The sequence below is a fragment of the Bos taurus genome, chromosome 7 (genome assembly GCF_002263795.3).
Source record: "Bos taurus isolate L1 Dominette 01449 registration number 42190680 breed Hereford chromosome 7, ARS-UCD2.0, whole genome shotgun sequence".
NCBI classification, from domain to species: domain Eukaryota; kingdom Metazoa; phylum Chordata; class Mammalia; order Artiodactyla; family Bovidae; genus Bos; species Bos taurus.
This window is the reverse complement of record NC_037334.1, coordinates 100123080-100144004: the sequence shown is the minus strand read 5'-3', so window position 1 is coordinate 100144004 and position 20925 is coordinate 100123080. Positions and strand designations below refer to the sequence as shown.

General features: G+C 41.6%; 1 protein-coding gene across 1 annotated transcript in view; it reads left to right on the top strand.

Annotated features, from left to right (window-relative positions):
• The first annotated feature begins 7165 nt into the window (after positions 1 to 7165).
• The window catches only part of ST8SIA4 (ST8 alpha-N-acetyl-neuraminide alpha-2,8-sialyltransferase 4), a 99724-nt gene continuing 85964 nt past the window's right edge, over positions 7166 to 20925 (top strand). The window contains 2 exon segments of the mRNA NM_001001163.1: positions 7166 to 7278; positions 14539 to 14670. Coding sequence (NP_001001163.1) covers positions 7166 to 7278; positions 14539 to 14670 — 245 coding nt within the window.

The window sequence follows — 20925 nt, the reverse complement described above, 5'->3', positions numbered from 1 at the left end:
GATATCATTGTACATTTGTCAAAGCAATTAGACATATAGACCACAGAATGTACAATTCCAAGAGTCAACTACAGACCATGGGGTGACAATGATGGGAAGGTGTACTTTCATTGACTTTAACAAATGTACTGCTGTGCTGTGGGATGTTGATAGTGAGGCTGTGCATGTTTGGAGGTAAAGGTGTGTGTGGCTGACCCACCTGGACTCCATTGGTCAGCTCCATGTTAGGCCCACAGTCCAAGCCACCCCCGTTTCCTTATGACTGAACATCTGCCTACTCATAAGGAATGCACCTAAGCCCAATGAGTTCCCCATCAGCTTTTACCCTTGCCTTCACCAGATCCGAAAACTGGAAGAATGTCTTTTGCTAATGCAGACGGTTAACAGTCATGAGACCTCCAGGGGGAGGGAAAACCCCTGGTCCCAGTCCCTGTTTATGTGCATCTCACTGGGTAGTCAGGTTTTGTTTTTTAGGGTTTGTCCCTTTGAATCCCTCAGTACCCCTTTTGTTGAACGGAATGCAGTGGCAAATGTCGCAGGATCCTCTGTATGTGAGTTACTCACAATAAACTGCACTTTCTGGAGTTGCCTGCTTTGTTTTTTGGTCTCCAAAGTTTCTTCTCAGTTTGGAGGATATTCAGTATCTCCACCTCTCAACCGCATATGTGGGCAGTCTATAACTTGCTACTCAATATCTCTGTAAACCTAAAACTGCTCTAAAAAATAGCCTATTAAAAATGTCATGAGCTTTTAAAAAACCCCACTATGACATTCCATGTGTCTATTCATTTCTTTCCAGCTGAAGTTGAGGGCACTGCCAGTAATTAAAACATGATTTACATTAAGTTAAAGGATAAAGTTGCATTTTGAAACCAACTGCCATTACTTGTATTATTTATTCATAGGGTACTGTGTAATTGCAGATTTGTGCTGAATAAAGACAAATGTGTTCTCTTTATTGAAGAACTTACAGTCCAAATATAGAATAGAAATTTAGGAGCAACTTTAATTTTTCAGGATCATCAAAACCAGTATTCTAATAGAGGGCGATAAGTTCAAAAGACACTTGTGTGGATAAGAATTTTTACCCAACATACATATTTACGGCTCTTGTCCCTAATAGCACATTGAAAAGAATCAGACTGTCCTCAATTTGGTCATACTGTTGGTCTCTACGTATTTCTAAACTTGGCAAATGATTGTGGATGCATATTTCATAAATCTAATAAGATGAAATAAATGATGTTAAATTATACTCTCAACACTTAATTGTTCAAATATGGAAAGAAGGACTCTCTTGAATTTCATTGAACCATTATCAATCATTCAGAAGTGTTCACCTCTAAGTAAAAGGTGCTCTGCTTAACAAATTCAGAAACAGCAGCATATACAATTGGAGAGTTCTTTTTTTTTCCTGGACATTTGAATTTGTCTTATGTGTTCCCATAACTAGTTCTTGGTTTGCTTTAGTTTTGCTGTTGATGGATTTGTTTTGTCTTGTTTGGCCATGTGAACATTTTCACCAAACTGGAAGCTTAATTCATGAAATAAACTTACTGTCCTCTTGAAGATTTTCATATTGTAACTTGCTTATTAGAGAAAACAGTTTGACATTGTGGAGGTTTAGATTACTATGATCACACTGAGGACTATATCCCACTGTTTTCCTTTTACATTTCTTGTTCCAACAGTACTGATCTATTCCAAAGCTCCAGCAATGTATTCCTCCCTGTGTACACATATCTTTCCTGTGCTTGTTGAACCCTCTGCCTGACTTACCTCTTAGCTGTGCAAACTCCATTTATGTGTGCCCTTTCCTAGAAATCTTACCTTCCTTGCTGCTAAAAACTTAGGTGCTTTATGTGCTTCCATCCAGTAGCCTACCTACATATGAGATATATACTTCAAACCTTACTGTTAATTCATGGTGCCTAAATATAACTTGGGCTTCCCTGGTAGCTCAGCTGGTAAGGAATGTGCCTGCAATGCAGGAGACCCTGGTTTGATTCCTGCATCAGGATTATCCCCTGGAGAAGGGAAAGGCTACCCACTACAGTATTCTTGGGCTTCCCTGGTAGCTCAGCTGGTAAAGAATCTCCCTGTAGTGTGGGAGACCTTGGTTTAATCGCTGGGTTGGGAAGATCCCCTGGAGAAGGGAAACGTTACCCACTCCAGTATTCTGGTCTGGAGAATTCCACAGACCGTATAGTCCATGGAGTTGCAAAGAGTTGGATGCAACTTTCACTTTCACATTGCAACTTATTTTGATTTCTTTTTCTCAATCTGTCCCCTCTGAGTGAGTGGTCTTCCTATCTGCTTAGATGCTAAATTTTATTCACTACTGTATTTCCAGGTACCTACCCATTATAGGGGACTGGAATGCAAAAGTAGGAAGTCAAGAAACACATGGAGTAACAGGCAAATTTGGCCTTGGAATACAGAATGAAGCAGGGCAAAGACTACTAGAGTTTTGCCAAGAAAATGCACTGGTCATAGCAAACACCCTCTTCCAACAACATAAGAGAAGGCTCTACACATGGACATCACCAGATGGTCAATACCGAAATCAGATTGATTATATTCTTTGCAGCCCAAGATGGAGAAGCTCTATACAGTCAGAAAAAACAAGACTGGGAGCTGACTGTGGCTCAGATCATGAACTCCTTATTGCCAAATTCAGACTTAAGTTGAAGAAAGTAGGGAAAACCACTAGACCATTCAGGTATGACCTAAATCAAATCCCTTATGATTATACAGTGGAAGTGAGAAATAGATTTAAGGGCCTAGATCTGATAGATAGAGTGCCTGATGAACTATGGACAGAGGTTTGAGACATTGTACAGGAAACAGGGATCAAGACCATCCCCATGGAAAAGAAATGCAAAGAAGCAAAATAGCTGTCTGAGGAGGCCATACAAATACCTGTGAAAAGAAGAGAAGCAAAAAGCAAAGGAGAAAAGGAAAGATATAAGTATCTGAATGCAGAGTTTGAAAGAATAGCAAGGAGAGATAAGAAAGTCTTCCTCAGTGATCAATGCAAGGAAATAGAGGAAAACAACAGAATGGAAAAGACTAGAGATCTCTTCAAGAAAATTAGAGATACCAAGGGAACTATTCATGCAAAGATGGGCTCGATAAAGGACAGAAATGGTATGGACCTATCAGAGGCAGAAGATATTAAGAAGAGGTGGCAAGAATACACAGAAGAACTGTACAAAAAAGATCTTCACGACCCAGATAATCACGATGGTATGATCACTCACCTAGAGCCAGACATCCTGGAATGTGAAGTCAAGTAGGCCTTAGAAAGCATCTCTATGAACAAAGCTAATGGAGGTGATGGAATTCCAGTTGAGCTATTTCAAATCCTGAAAGATGATGCCGTGAAAGTGCTGCACTCAATATGCCAGCATATTTGGAAAACTCAGCAGTGGCCACAGGACTGGAAAAGGTCAGTTTTCATTCCAATCCCAAAGAAAGGCAATGCCAAAGAATGCTCAAACTACCACACAATTGCACTCATCTCACACGCTAGTAAAGTAATGCTCAAAATTCTCCAAGCCAGGCTTCAGCAGTACGTGAACTGTGAACTTCCTGATGTTAAAGCTGGTTTTGGAAAAGGCAGAGGAACCAGAGATCAAATTGCCAATATCCGCTGGATCATCAAAAAAGCAAGAGAGTTCCAGAAAAACATCTATTTCTGCTTTATTGACTATGCAAAAGCCTTTGACTGTGTGGACCACAATAAACTGTGGAAAATTCTGAAAGAAATGGGAATACCAGACCACCTGACCTGCCTCTTGAGAAACCTATATGCAGGTAAAGAAGCAACAGTTAGAACTGGCCATGGAACAACAGACTGGTTCCAAATAGGAAAAGGAGTACGTCAAGGCTGTATATTGTCACCCTGCTTATTTAATTTATATGCAGAGTACATCATGGGAAATGCTGGGCTGGAAGAAGTACAAGCTGGAATCAAGATTGCCAGGAGAAATATCAATAACCTCAGATATGCAGATGACACCACTCTTATGGCAGAAAGTGAAGAGGATCTAAAAAGCCTCTTGATGAAAGTGAAAGAGGAGGGTGAAAAAGTTGGCTTAAAGCTCAACACTCAGAAAACGAAGATCATGGCATCTGGTCCCATCACTTCATGGGAAATAGATGGGGAAACAGTGGAAACAGTGTCAGACTTTATTTTTTGGGGGACTCCAAAATCACTGCAGATTGTGATTGCAGCCATGAAATTAAAAGATGCTTACTCCTTGGAAGGAAAGTTATGACCAACCTAGATAGCATATTTGAAAGCAGAGAGGTTACTTTACCAACAAAGGTCCGTCTAGTCAAGGCTATAGTTTTTCCAGTGGTCATGTATGGATGTGAGAGTTGGACTGTGAAGAAAGCTGAGCGCCAAAGAATGGATGCTTTTGAACTGTGGTGTTGGAGAAGACTCTTGAGAGTCCCTTGGACTGCAAGGAGATCCAACCAGTCCATCCTAAAGGAGATCATTCCTGGGTGTTCATTGGAAGGACTGGTGCTGAAACTGAAACTCCAATACTTTGGCCACCTCATGCAAAGAGTTGACTAATTGGAAAAGTCCTTTATGATGGGAGGGATGGGGGTCAACAGGAGGAGGAGGGGACAACAGAGGATGAGATGGCTGGATACCATCACCAACTCAATGGACACGAGTTTGGGTAAACTCTGGGTGTTGGCGATATACAGGGAGGCCTGGTGTGCTGTGATTCATCCAGTCACAATGAGTCGGACACGATTGAGCTACTGAACTGAACTGAACTGAAGGCATTTTCTGGTCAATAGGAATTGCTTAAGAAGGATGAATTTAATTAAATTATACATATTACTCCATCAGCAGCAGCAAATAGTGTTTTATTTGAAATTCAGAATATGTTTGTTTACTGCTTAAACATCAAAAGTTAACTTAGCTAACATCCTAACCATGCATTGCCCACTTCCTCTGCATCCTGGTACCCTTCTCACTTAAATAAGAAGCTGTTTATTCTTGCAGTTTCTGCTAGTTGAGCAGGAACTGTGATCAAGCTGCATTAATGCAAGCGGGATTTCCCGAGACATCAATAAACTCGAAAGGCTCCCGGTGGGCCACTTGTAGTGTCAATAAAGGTTCATAATTACTTGCTCCTTTGAGCTTTTTAGACCCAACTTCCTTTCACTCTGCTGTGAATAGGAGGCTGGAGACCTGAGTGGTTCTTAACTTTCTACATCTTAGCTGAAGAATGGCAAACATCGCCAGGGATCCCAAGTTTTTAAGCAAAGGTGTTGGCTGGTATCCTTGTTATTTTACGCTGTCAAGGGACTAGAAACTTTTTGCCAGTATTGCTCCCCTCCAGCAGAGGACTGGCGGTGAACCTCACCATTTCTAAGTTCAGGGAGGTGGAAGGCCTAGGGGCCAAGGGTGGATGACAGTTGGAGCCACTGCTCAATCTGAAGGAACAAGAAACAGAATTGAGAGAGGCTCTGGGGGAAGGACTAAAAGCAGAGAGTCTGGGTCCTGCTCAGATAGATGGGGGAAATTCTGGCTTCCAGACACTGTCTCACTTTAGGACTGACTCCCCCAGGCACCTCCACCACACCCACACCACACAAAAACCAAACCAAGGCAAACTAAGTGGCTGAGGCTAGGGGACCCAAGACTTGGAGAGGGACTATAACTGAAGACTAGAATCTAGGAAGGAAAAGTGCTCCCGCCACACAATAAGGTATAAGTCAAACAAACAAACAAAAAAACAGTAGAGGGAAAGAGAGGGTGAAAATTAGGCTAAATACACTTTACTAACTTTGAGAGAAAAGCTTGCTGTTTTTCCTTTTCCCCCTTCTTCCTCCCTCCCTTCCTTCATTTCTTCTCTCCTCCCTTCTTTCTTCTGGGTGTGTGCATATGTGTATGCGTGTATGGGTCTGTGTGTGTGTGTGTGCGCGTAAGTCCACTTGCGTTTTAAAAAGGAGATTCTGCTTTTCTCAGACTCTGATCTCTCCGCAGCAAAGTTAAAGTGGGATTGGAGTTTCCTTGACTTCTGCGTGAGGAGTTTTCAAATGGCAGCGATCGACCCTCCTAAATATCCATCAAGTCCCCGATGACACCTCTGCCATCATTGGTTCCTTGCCAGATTCTGAGCTGGGCTGGTCATCCACCACCCACCCGGAGTGGGAGATCCGCTCTTGCGCGCGTGTGTTTGTCCTTTCGGGATCGAGCGGCGCCCAGCATATCAAATGTCCTCCAACCCCCTCCTCCTCCCGCCCCCCATTCACTCCCCTCTGGAGGCTGTGCGTTTGGCTTGTGTGCGCGCGCGAGGGTGTATATTTAGCAAAGACGCCTGGAAGCGGCTACCCCTCTTGCTAGCCACCCCCAGCTCTCAGATCGCGTCTCCGATCTGTGTCCCCAGCCGCGGGGTCCTCTCCAAGCGGAAGCGGACAAGACTATCTAGGTGCGCCCTGCCTCCCAGATCGAGCTCAAGCTTTGCTGTCCCGAGAGGACCAGCTGACTTTTTCCTCGGGCGCTTCTCTCTTCCCACGGTGTGCGAGCACTGGTGCGTGCGTGTGAGAGAGAGAGAGAGAGAGAGAGAGTGTGTGTGTGTGTGTGTGTGTGTGTGTGTGTGTGAGCGCGATTGTGTCTGTACACGACTGAGCTCGCGAGCTTCCTCTCTACGCACCGCGCAGGCAATGCCGGCGACGTTACTCTGCAAGCAGCAGCCGGAGACCGAAGGCAACAGCAGCCTCCGCCCCCTCGGCGCCGTGATTGGCTGGCTTTGCTCATCATTTCCATGCTAGCAAAAAGGGAAGGGCCAGTGACGCCCCCGAACCCCGCTGCAGAAGCGGCCGCCACCTCCAATGCACAAGGTGTCTCTCCTGCAAAGGAACCGAAGCCCCAGGGAGGAGGCGCTGGACCGAACCCGGGCAGAGCTGGAGGGAACCGCGAGAGAGAGAGCCCGGCGCAGCGCTCGGGTACCAGCCGGAGGTCGGCCGCAGAGGACCCTCGAGACCTGCTGGGGAGATCCCGGCTCCACGGTCTCCTCGGCTTTTACCGATCTTGCCCCCCCCCGCCCCGCGACTACCTCTCCCTCTAAAGGAATCTTTCTATGAAGAGGAGGTGAGGGAGCTGGGGCCACCAGGAGTTTCCCGGGCACCCAAGATGCGCTCCATCAGGAAGAGGTGGACGATCTGCACGATCAGTCTGCTCCTGATCTTTTATAAGACAAAAGAGATGGCACGGACCGAGGAGCACCAGGAGACGCAACTCATCGGGTAAATGCAAAGCTTCATTCTAGGATCTGACAAAAAGTCCAGCCGTGAATGAGATGTGAATTGAAGCGATCGAGTGAGGGTTGGGGTTGTGTTGGCGGTGGGGTCCGCCTGTGAGCGCTTAGTCTGGTGAAGTAAATAACAAAGGATGTTGTTGAGGTGTGTGATTTCTCCACGGCGGGTTCTCAGTAGGAGTTCAACTTGCCCTGCGCGGTGATAGTGACAGTTGCCTTGGTGCCGGGGCTCGCAAGCCAAAGAAGTCCCCGCAGAGTGTCAACAAAGAACGGGCACCCTTGCCCTTTTTAGTCCCAGGGCAGAACTCGGTCCAGATGTCTTTATTGCCCTTCCGTCTTTCTCTGTGCTAGCTCTAAAGGGAGGTACCAGCAGAAGCTGGCTTCCTGAAAGGCTGAAGTTAAAGCCTAGAAAGTAGGAAAAGCGTCTCCTCTTCTTTACAATTGTGTGTGTGTGTGTGTGTGTTTTGGCTTCTAGTTAGATCTGTGTATCATCATTTGAATTAGAAACTCCAGGTCAACCAGTGATACTTCCTTGTTTGCTGTCCATGGGTCAAATGCATGGGCGTCATGGTTACAGTTTTGGAAACTGGGTTCGACTTCACACAGACTAGATTTCTGCTTTTTCTTTAGTTTGTCTAGATGAGTTCAGAATCTTCCTTCACCCTAGTCAGTTCTCTAAATATCACACTTCCTTCCTCCCTCCCCCCAGCCTCTGTGACTTTGAAGTTTACCCAGGAGGTGGTTGCAACTTTGTGTTGCTTACAGAGCTTGGAAGCGTTCTTTTTTTTTTTTTTTCTGAGAATGTGACCCCTGGTTGTCAACTCTGCTCGAAGTCCTGTTTCGGAAATCCTGCCTCATCCGGAGGTGTCTGCTGTCGCTATCGGAAACTCCACACTGGCAGAGATGCCAGCCTGGTTTTTCTTTTCCCTAAAGATGAGGACGAAGATAGAACCCTTGCACGTTGGGGTGGGGAGGCGGGGGCACAGGACGGCTAAAACGTGTGTACGCGCGCGCGCGCACACACACACACACACACACACTAAACTTAATGCGCTCCATTTCTTAATATTCCTGCTCTTCCCTAAGTAATGAGAATTTAAGTGAACAAAACGCCGGCTTATCTGTACAGAAGACGCTGTTCTTTGATAGAAAATTAACACAGAAGTAGTCGAAGGGGACTGAAGAGAATGAAAAAGCCAAAAAGGCATGTGCGGGATGGTTGTTATGCCTCAATAAATCTCCAAATGGGCTATTCGGGGAGGGGGTCCCCGAACTGTGTGAGGTCCTTCACACTGGGAGGGGTTGGCTTGAACCTTCAGCCTGGCTCGATTGTCAGAGAAGGACTCTGGGGGGGGGGGGGGGCGGGGGTGAATGGGTGGGCATTCCCGGGTAGACCTGGGGCTTTGCAGACGGACAAAGGGGTCTTTTGGGAAGTGGTGAACCGGCGCCCAAGGGGGGAGAGGCTGAGGCTGGGCTTGGGGGTGGGGGGTCGAGGCTTTCGGTGATCTTCCGGGTTCGGTGGGCTCCGCAGACGCGCCTTGAGCCCAGACAAAGCGGCCGCGTCCTCGGCCAGGACTCCGAGGGTCGGGCCTCGGCGGCGGGCCACCCTGCGGGGCACGAGCGGGAGGAACGGGTTGGGGGTCTCCCCCGGGGGGCCCCCTCCCCAGGCCTCCTTAACCCGCCGGCGGGAAGGCGGGGCTCACCCCGAGTCCTGGGATGCTCCCCCTTTCCTGGGCGACATGCCTCCTGTGGCCTCTGCCAGCCGGTGTGCGCAGCCCAGGGCGCCCGGGAGGAGGAGGAAGGGGAGAGGAGTGAAGGCGGGGGGCGAGCAGGCGTCGGCCTGGGCCAGAGGGTCGGGTCAGCCCCGCGGGGCTTCTCTCGCACCTTCTCCGGGCCGAGCCCGCCCCTCCGAGGATGCGCGGGGCGGGCGCATCCAGCAGGAAGAGGGGTGCGCGCGGAACGGGGGTTCTCCAGGGCCCCCTCCCCGAAAGAGCTGCCCGTCCGGGTGGAGGAACCAGCCTCTATTGCAAGAATCAGGCCCCCTTTACAAATAAAATAATAACTTTTACTGCTCCAGTCGGCCCCCGCGCGCCTCCTCCCTAATTAAAACCCGCAATCACAGCCACGCAGGGCGGCGCGCGCCGCGCCTCGCTGAAACCTGGGAGTTGGCGCTGCCTGGGGTTCGGGGTTGGGGGGGGCGCACCGGGAGGACAGCTGGTCCCCCCGAGCCCACCCTCGCCCCAGCGCTTTACCCTCGGCTGAAACGTGCCCCTGAAAAGCTGGGGATAGCAGCTGATTATTTCAACTCCCCCGAGTAGTGCTTCTGGTGGCAGGGTTGACTCATCCCAAACAACGGTTCTTCTCATTGACTCTCTTTCTACCCAAGCCACGTGGAGGGGCTGGTTTCTTTGGAGATGAGTAACCCAGCGTGGCGGTTTGGCCGCCTGAACCCAAGCCAGTTCATCGCCCGAGAGGTAAACAGGAGTCTGACCTTTGGGGGCGCCGCTGCGTACCTTGTGAGCGGGCCGTAGATTCGGTGAAGGGCAATTCCGTAGTCCTTGGATCAAACATCCTTCTGGATTCGGATTTAGCGTCCCTGCTTCCATCTGGCAGCAGACAGGTAGTTTCTTTCTTTATTCCACCTGCCTGCCTTTTAACACTGGAGGTCCCACCTAGAGTCTGTGTGACCTGGTTCTTCTTATATCCAGGATAGAGCAGTCATTCCGCACAGAGGGAAAAGCAAGAAACAGCCGCTTAGCTTCCCACACCAAGCATCCACATTCACACATCTCCAGAGGAATTCCAGCATTATGTTTGTCATAAGCAATGATTGAAGAATGGGTCGAGTAATTATTGGATGTTCAGAATTGTTTCTTTCAAAGCTAGCCTATTAATTGCCTGATCTGTTAGCTAGTTAATAAAATTTAACTCAAAGCTCATTTAGGGATATAAAGGGGTCTGTTCTTAGCTGATATTTTTACTTAATGATGGAAAATGGCATTTGCCTCTCAGTTGGCATATTCTTTTACTGACTGTATTCTTTGGATATAATTAGAAATATGCTAACTTAAAGATCCTACAGATAAAATCATGTGGGTGTACTCATTTAATGAAATAATGCATTTGGGAAAGTAACAAACTTTAATACCAAATAGACATTTGCTTTGTTACTCCTTAAAACTTACCACATACTTTTTTAATGGTGGACTTTAAATGGCACTTTAACTTACTTTTCTTATTATCTAGAGATCTCTTTTTTCACTTGACTGTGCACTTTAGGTTGTCTCACTAGGTTATCTCCAGTATTAGTTCTGAAACAGGATTGACAGTGGAGATAAGCATTCATACTTAAGAGTATTTTAGCATTGTCAGCAGTGTTCATTCCAGTTTGTTCTAGAGTAGAACACGCGCTGGTAACTCAGGAAACCAGAATCTGCATGTTACTTCATATGTTATATTTGGAATTCTACTAAAAGCCATATGCTGTAAGTTAAGGTAGCACATCTCATTGTTTTTTAGTTGTTTTACACTTAGGTAATGAAAACACAAAACTGCCTGCTATTTCTGTTGAGGCTTAGTTTGATGCAAGTTCTTTTTGCATAAATAATGTACATTTTCATTTTAAATAGGAAGTTTAACCTAAGAGAGCACATTCCAAAACCAAATCAAGAAGAGTATACAATGAGGTGGAATACAGGGCTTTTGGGTACCTAATTTCATGAAACTGAATTAATCCTCCGTATTAGGCACTGCAGAATTAATAGAATAAATTATAGTGATGCCTGGCAACTCATATTTCAAAGAGAAAAATATTTGTAAAGTCTAGTAGTAACATTACTACTGACTAGCTTCTATCCCTGGTATTACATGGATGGCTATCTAAGTGGGTTTTTTAGCTGCATATAAGCAGGAATACTTTATATGTTGCTTTATTTCTTTTATATGGTGTGTAATTATCCCTTTAGAAGTACATGTTGAACCTTCCTGTATATAGCCCATGCAAGAAATGTTTTCAGTGCAGCTGTTTGGATCTGGGATGAGAAGCTAGGAGGGGGTGGCAACATCCTTCATGCCTTGCATTCACAGGAAGGAAAAGGCTTGTCCAAGACCAAGTACTACCAAGGTCACAAGTGAAGAACCCCCTGGGACTCATTTAACTTTATACAAAGAAGTTTGCTCCCGAGCCTCAGATTGCTGGAAGCCTGGCCTTCTCACACATGAGTTCCACTGACTTCAAGGAGAAGTGTGACCAGTTGTAGATACTTTCATTCAAAATACTTTCCAGTAATAAAAGTCTGAAGTTTGGCTGATCACCAGTTTAGTGAAAACAAAACAATTCAAAGGGCAGAGTAATGTGGCAGCATTTCGTTAATATATTAATAAAACTGATTTAAACTTTTAAAGCACTTCTTTAAATCTTTGCAGTTCTGAAAAGGCTGCATACCATATCGTAGCAATCATTCTGCTTTATAAAAATGTATCTTTATCTACCTGTCAGTAAAGCAATCTTCCACAGGTATTTAAAATGCCAGCTTACTTCTTCTATAAAAGTTTATTGGTGGCAAAAATAGTTATTTTAATTGTAATGTTAGGTAGTTAGAATAGGGAAAAGGAGTCCAAAATGGCGGTGGCTAAAAGACAAGGAAGGGAAAAGCCCACAAAATAGAACAGAGGAAGGTTAAAGGAAGATCCGAGGACCGGAGTAAGGACTTAGGTAGAACAGCATTCCTGACTAAGCAAATTTGCCTAGGGCAGCCCCAGGGGGAAGGAAAAAAAACATATAAAAAGAGGAGCCAAAGGGCTGTCTCTCTCTCTTTCCTGCCCCTGCACGCGTTGGGGCCCTCTTCTCTTCGCGTCTTTGGATCTAAGTGCCCTCAAGCCTCGAAGATGGATTTTCCTGCTATCTTCTAAATAAAACAGAGCTGTAACACTGAACTGTAACACTGATTTGTCTAAGAGCTATAACATGGTCCGTTCACGACCTGAGAGCTATAACGGTCTGTCCAAGGACCCCAGAGCTGTGACACACCGAGAAGGCTTTAATGTCCATCACTCCAAATCTTTGTTGTGACAAGACAAAAACTGAGGAGCATACAGTCACCTGACAGTAGCAATCTGTGTTTAGAAAAAGATGAATTGACAGGCCAATTATTGACAAGATGAAGACTGGGAAGATACTAACCCCTAGAAATGTTTGTGTCCATACCCTTGAAAGTACATCTCCAAAAGTATGAAGGTTAACTCTGTACATCCACATTTTCATTCATATATAGTTATCATGATTAGACATGTAATATAAAAATTGACTCTGGGCCACTGAGTAGTAATTGCACCCTGTTTCCTTACATCCTAAATGACCTCTATAAAATGACTATTATTAGCCATGCCTAGGCATGCGAGTGTATCGTTTTCATCAGTAGAACAGTTTAAAATATTAATTTTTATAGACTTCTAAATTTTACAGGGAGTAGTTGCATTTGATGCTTTGAGTTGCTTCAAATTGGAACTACATGTTTCAAAAAGAATGCAAACCAAAATACCAAACTATAAGCCTCCAATTACAGAATTCATCTAGCAGCTGTTGCACAGGCAGTGTTTCCATTGATAGTAGGGGAGGATTGCCTACATAATAAACACAGATTTAGACTTTGTGACTGAGCAAATAGCCATGCTGCTTTTTAACTATGTTCTTGAGATTCTAAAAAAAAAAAAAATTAAGAAGTGACATGTAAAGAAATACAGATTTGAAAGGGCTAGGCCATAGACAGGAGGCTTTTTTTTAATTCTCTGAGTCTGGATTTACATCAATAAAATGCCAAGAAATAGTCTACTGAACATTGAACAGTTTCAACTATAAAGGCCCTAAGGGCCTAAATGCCATCATAGGTATCTGTCACTTACAGTCAGTACCCCTGCTGTTAGTATGCCTCATGATATACTTGCCCTATGCTGCTGATTGGTGGGGGTAGCACAGTTGATTTTTTGGTATAACTGAAAATACCAGTAATAATGGCTACTGAATGAGTATTCCCCCAATTGCAATCTCTTATCTCCCCACCCCAAACAACTATCAGAAAAGCACCTCATTGTTGAGATTTTTTTTGAGACCAATGTAATTTCAGAATTAGCACTTCAGTTGTTTTATAAATTACTTTCACGTGCAGAGTCCCATTTAATACTCACAAAGTCAAAGCATATTAGTTAATATTTTTGCAATTTTCAAGGTAAGGCTCAAGCCACCTCATCACAGAGGATGAGATGGCTGGATGGCATCACCGACTGGATGGACATGAGTTTGAGGAACTCCGGGAGTTGGTGATGGACAGGGAGGCCTGGCGTGCTGCGATTCATGGGGTCGCAAAGAGTCGGACACAACTGAGCGACTGAACAACTGAACTGAACTGAAAGCCACGGTGGCTTGGAAAGAAAGGATTTAGGCGCTAGGGAGCAAGAGAGTCACAAACATGCCTAGATCACTTGATAGCCAGCGTCTTACTCCAAAACAAAAGCTCTTTCCGTTATGTCTCATGTCTCCTGTGAAAATAAAATTACTATCTTAGGAGTCACAGTTACGCAGATGGAGGAGAACTGGCCAAACATCCTGTCTCTATTGTTACACACAGCAGGGAGGGAGGGATTAAAGGGGAGCAGAACTTTGATGAGAATTTTTTCCTTTAAGTACCACAAAGGTCTTTTCTTTACACGAAACAAGTCTTTTCTTTACACGAAACCAGTTTTATTTAAAAAGAGTATTTTGCCTATGTTCTCCTCTAGGAGTTTTATAGTTTCTGGTCTTACGTTTAGATCTTTAATCCATTTTGAGTTTATTTTTGTGTATGGTGTTAGAAAGTGTTCTAGTTTCATTCTTTTACAAGTGGTTGACCAGATTTCCCAGCACCACTTGTTAAAGAGATTGTCTTTAATCCATTGTATATTCTTGCCTCCTTTGTCAAAGATAAGGTGTCCATATGTGCGTGGATGGCAAAACTAATACAATTTGTAAAGTTTAAAAATAAAATTAAAAAAAATAATAAAAGAGTAAGTGAAATAATAAGTGTAAATGATTGCCTGATAAAGTCATATTCACCTAATCTTTGTAATAATACCTTTCATCATGCTTATACTTCTTCTTCTAACATATAGAAAATGTTGTATCTGTAAGCTGTCAACCAGTAATCTAAATCGGGTATTATGATATTATACAAAGTGTTTCTTATTTTTACAAAGCTTTTATTGTGTTCTGTTCCAGAGATGGTGAGCTGTGTTTGAGTCGATCCCTTGTCAATAGTTCAGATAAAATCATTCGGAAGGCTGGTTCTTCAATCTTCCAGCATTCTGTAGAAGGTTGGAAAATCAATTCCTCTTTGGTCCTAGAAATAAGGTGAGTTTCTTTAATAAGGCATAATGAATTTCACATCATGTTCGAGAATACACTGGATTTGGCAAATGTACATTGAATGCTTGATTTATAGTTTAAGTGTGAATACTTCAGTAAGAGTGGACCAGTGTTTAATGTTGCTCACTGAAAGATGTGAAGTCATAAGACTGAAATCACTATACAGTCAGAAGTATAAGGATGAATATATGAGTTTTTAACATACTGTCTTTATGCTAATGAAATAAAACATTCAGCAGAACCCTAATATTTAACATACTTTTGTCTGGATGGACATATATTTTGAGAATTATCTTTAACTTCTCTAAAGTCTTTAATAATCTTGTGTTTTCTCATACTGGATACAAGTAGAGCCTATTCAACTGCTATTTTTGCCAACAGTTATAAATAAATTTTACTTATTCTATGAGTACTTATTCAATAATTATATCCTAAACAGGTAAAAATTAGCAAATAAGGTTTCTAGAATAGAGGTTTATTCTTTTTAAGATTCTGTTATTTTCACTTAGATAAGCTCTTGAAATCAAATACAGCGCCTATCTATATTCATTATATCTTGTTTTCTTCAGTTATAACTCTGTAACTAAGAAGAAAGTTAGGGCCTTCCTAATTATAGAGGAAAGAAGATCATTTTCACTATAGTTACTTTGCTGTGTTGGTTGGCATGTTTGAATAAGAGCCTTTCAGTAAATCAGAACTCTTTAAAAGTTCAAGAGAACAACCATCCTTTACATAATAAAACATTGCATTTTTCTAGCATTGGTAAAATGCTAATTACTCAATGACTGAATATTAACATATAGATTTTGTAAGAGTGGTTTAGTGGTTAAGAGAGTAAGCTGGCTGATCTCTTTGGGCTTCTACCTCCTCACTTCTTGCCTCACATCTATATGTAATGTAGAATAAGCCACTTGAAGGAAGGGTCCACTACCCTCATCTGCAGTGTATGCATAGCAATTCATAGACTGCATCCCATCAAAGGCACTCACTACATGTTAAAATATAATTGAAAGAGTGGCTGGAAATTAAAAAAGAGATGGGTGCCATGGAAAAGCAGGAATTGGTAGACCTCTTTGTTTTAAAACTTTCAGTCTGACTGGAGTGGAAACAGGAATCAAGCCATGCAATGTCAAGTGGTGTCTGTTTGGTTGTTTTTAGCTGAGGGTGAACTTTGTATATTTGAAGGCAGAGTACAAGAACAAGGAGATAAGTAGCATCTGACTGATGTAGTACAACTCTGACAGTTTATAAATCGATGTCTTCTGGGTAGAATGTGTGCAGCAATCAATATTTATTTCCAGTGGATAAAAAGAAACTTCAAACAGTTCTAATAAATTAGCAAATTCCTTATAAAAGTACAGATTTTCATATTCTCTTGAGAGATTGAAAAATGTGTGACTCTGGGCCTGTACTCCTCCTAAGACTTCCTTGGCTGAAACCAACACTAATCATGATATCTCCAGTTGGACAGTTTTACACCTTGGCTCCGATTTCTCATGATACCTACCTAGTGTCATCCTTACTATCTCATACTCCTATGCCCACATTGGCATTTAGAAACCCTGTAAGAGATGAGATAATTATGAAGGAAAAGCCACAGCATGTGGAACTAGAAGGGGCCATGAGTCCAGTGTGTTTGAGTTTAGAATAGAGTAAGGATTTAATATTTCTTAGAAGGAGATCAGAGAGAGAGAGAGATGGGTTATTAAAAAGAAAATATATGATCTACAAGAATGGCTAGAAAGAAAACTTTTAAGTGTGGATGATTTGACGAGAAAGGTGTCAATTAGGTAAGGTTCTATAGATCAAGTGAAGTACTGAAAGAAAGTAAAATCAGAAATTGAAATACTTAATATAATTATTATATCTAATAATTAATGTAATGAACATATATAGCCATGCTGAATAATAAATCAGGTAAAGTCTAATAAATAAAAATACATAATTAACAATAGTTTAATCAATAAATCTGGCCATGCCTTCTTAGTATCTGTGAAAAAATGAATACTACATAGGGGCATGAGGCTCCATCTATTGCTGTTTTTAAAATATTCAAGCTAAAAGTATTTAACATAGTTGACCCAAGCAATTTATTATTACAACTTTACAAATTAATGAGAGTTGCATTCATATCTTTAAGGGTGATTTATCTTCAATTATAATAGCTCATAATGTGAATGAAATGTAAACACTCTTTTCATATGGTTCTCCTTAGCAGGTAAAGAAGTAAACAATTAAACAGTGAGCAAATATTGAATAAGACATACAAAGTTGTCACTTCAAGGAAATAATAATTTATAAAACCATTACTGCTTAATATACAGTTTATAAAAATTATATAATTGCCGATCACAGTAGTGACTAGTAAGTATCAATTTGACACCTAATATTAAAAAATGTAGAATATAAAAAATTAGTTAGTGGCTTAACTTTCTTTTTAACTCCAACCTAAAACTAATCTTAAAGTATTTTGGTTATTTTCCTTTGTTTTTCCCCACACCTATAGCATTTACGAAGAACCATATTAAATTTGTGTCAGTGAGTGGGTGTGGGCCTATTTTACAAGTGTTTTCAAAATTCGACTTTGAAGTTTTTGATTAAGACATTAAAACTAGTCAATTTTGATCTTACATGATTGAACAGTGCTTACAAATCTTTCTCATTTTTGAAATCTCATTAAACTTATAATGCTCTTGTGACATTCCTAATAAATTATTTATCTGTTTGCATTAAAATGTGAAACAGTCACTGAAGATAAATTGTTTTCCCGTACTTTTGTAGACATGCATTTCTTTCTTATTACTAATTCTTCCATCCCTATATACATTCTGCTGCTTGCATATGCACATCAAGAAAGGATTCATATATATTCATCAAACAACTGTACCTCTGAGGAGTTATCTGAGAGAGATGATTTCATATATTAGTTCATTGTACTTTGAAAACTCATCAAGATTTAGGGAGGTTTATGCATCCCACAGCTAACTTCACAATTAAACTAATTAGCTTGGTTAAAGGCTTGATTTTATTGTTAGTAGCTTGTTCTTTATACTGTAAGCTAAGAAATGACACGTTTAAGATGCATCAGATGTCAGTATATCCGTGAACTATGTACTGAGAAATTGTACTAGTCATGTCCAACATTTGTGACTTGACTTTTTTTTTCATCTTTGGGTTGTTTCTTTTTGTTCCCTCATTTTTCATGTGTTGAATAGAAATCTAAAGAATTACAATACCAGATATAAATGTACAGAAATGTATGAGCTCAGCTGCTGCTGCTAAGTCGCTTCAGTCATGTCTGACTCTGTGCGACCCCGTAGACGGCAGCCCACCAGGCTCCCCCGTCCCTGGGATTCTCCAGGCAAGAACACTGGAGTGGGTTGCTCATCAGAACCAGAATAAGCACATCATGATTAGTCAGCAAATAGATCTTCAACTCTTAGTGTCATTATATAACAAAGTTCTTCACTGGATAAAGTTGGTAGGTTGACTAACCATAACAGCAAATTTGTATGTGCTCTGGCTGTCGACAATAATTTGCTGTTGCATGCGCTGATTTACTTTAGAAGAAGGTCCACATACAGTTCCACTCGTTCAGTAAGTGACCATCGTGGCTCTCACAGCGCGTTAGTTCCCCGGTCACTCTTCAAAGCCAGGCCTCTCTGACTGTGCAACCAGAGCCTCTTATTATGAGATAAATATTTTGGAAGGCTCACGTTTAATACTAAAAGTGCATACTATTAAAACACATCTTTATGTAAAGTTCACAAGGTGGAGTTTTTTGCTCTAACATAATAAAATATAACAGTATTCATCCAGTATTGCCAAATGCTGAACCAAATATCAAATGGCTGCCTGACGTGTAAATTAAACTAAAACAGGCTTTTCCTCAAGCTTTTTTGAGACAGTTTTGCCTTTTCATTTGGTTGTGTTCAGAATTTCTTTATTTTAACACTAACTAGAATATCTTTCCTATAACAGCTAGAACCCTAAGCTCAGAAGCTCTAACAAGCTATAGGTTATGTTTTTGTTTCGTTTTTTTTTTTTTTTTCCAGAACTTTAAGGCATGTTACCTTGCAGAATTAATCTTTTGAGACAAAAAATTGTCTGCTTTTTCTAGGTTTAATGAAACACTTGGCATTTCTTAAACTTTTTTTTTTTTCAGTGAAAACAATTGAGTTGATTCAGTGATTTTTGTCTAGAGTCAAAAGTTTGCAAAAACTGATTCCTAATACATGTGTATCACTACCTAATTCGTTTCTCAACGTGTGATGCCTTCCAGCTGTAAGATTCGCCTCACAATACTTACTGATGAAGTCAAAAATGTCATTTAGATTAAATTTTAGCTGCCACAGCACGTGTGCTTGCTGTTGACAGGAAACCTACAGAGAAGAAAGAGTGGCACCTGGTGATAGGTTAGCTATATTTAACATTTCACAAGTGAAAACAATGTTTAGTAAATTAATTCCCCAGGACTCTGCAGCTGCTATTTCAAGTGGTGGGTGACGTTGAAAGGGAAGTTGTCATTGAAAATTCAGTTGAAAAGTTTCTGTATAGCATCTATTCCTGTCAGTTTCACAGTCTAAACCAGTCTTTCGGTTTAAGCCAACGTTGCCTAACAAAACATTATCTTTATGACTAACTTTTTAGTCTTACCAAAAGTGAAAAATATTTTCTGATTCTGTCAGTTTATCTTTACCGTTAAGACAGTTGCTGAATTTAGGTGTTTGCTTTTCGAATAGGGTTTCAGAAGTCACATTATGCTTACAAAATAACAGTTAGAGACCTGTAAGGAATCCTTCAGGGCTTCCCTGGTGGCTCAGATGAAATCCTGCCATTGTGTTGCTCTTTGAAGCCACACACAGAAAACACAATTCTTTGCTTTAAAAAGCTGGTAATAACTTGACCACATATTAGGAAAGCTTACACTGGTACAGCCTGCATATTCAGTATCAGCTTCTGTTGATTCATGCTTCCGAGTCCAGAAATTGGAGTTTTCTATCTCTTTCCAAAGTATCTTTTTTTTTTTTTTTTTTAATGAGCTGTTTTCATTCATGTCAATTTTATCTTGTGAGCAAAGCATGTATGTTCCCCTTGGTAATACTTAACATGTTTCAGTTCAACATAAGTACACAAGCTTTTCAGGCTTCCAATGACGTTCAGTTAATTATATTTGAGCACTCGTTTTCTTCTTTCTGGGGCTTCCCCAGTGGCTCAGCAGTGAACAGTCTCCCTGAAATGCAGGAGACCTGGGTGCCATCCCTGGGTTGGGAAGATCCCCTGGAAGAGGAAATGGCAACCAGCTCCAGTATTCTTGCCTGGAAAATCCCACGGACAGAGGAGGTTCATGGGCTACAGTCCTTGGGGTCACAAAGACCAGAGGAGGTTCATGGGCTACAGTCCTTGGGGTCACAAAGACCAGAGGAGGTTCATGGGCTACAGTCCTTGGGGTCACAAAGACTTGGACACGACTAAGCACCCACTCACTTTCTTTTTTGTTTTTTTCTTCAATAGATTTATAGTCTGAACAACAATTAGACTTAGCAAATCCATATAATTTTTATATTACATTAAATCTATAATCTAAAAAATACAGCCTACTGGGGAGGAAAAAAAAAAAACAACTAAATTTTCTTTACTGTTTCCAAACAAATATCAAGCATTTTCATCAATATTTTCACTCATTGTAATTATTTTCAGTCTTTATTGTACCCTAGACTAAGAATTTTAATATTCAAAGCATAGGTTTAAGCCCAAAGAAATGAAAAGTTTGGTTGAATGTAGGAAAAAGAATAAGCTGGAGGCATTCAAGGTCCACCTCCCCTGTTCAGCTTAAGAAAGCAAATTCTATGGCAACCATTGTTCTGAGTTTTATCTAAGAAGCTTACATTTTTATATTTCAATTAGTCTGTGTGAATTGCTGTTTTGTATTCTGTTTTGTAAAGTACTTTATTTTTACTGCTTCCATTAAAAAAAAAAAAACTGTTGAGCCTGTAAGACAGCATTGGAATAATACATACAATAATATCATCTGTACTTAATACTTATTTATCACATTAAGCATTATTTTTTCCTGAACTCTTAGAGTCCACTTTTTAAATATCAATTTTCCCTAAGAATGAATGAATTGAAGTGTTCTCTTACCTAAACTCAGAGATTTAGAAACCTGTGTTGGAAAATATTTTTACTGCTAACTTTTTATGACACAGCAAAGCTACTGAGATTGGAAAGTCCCTCTTG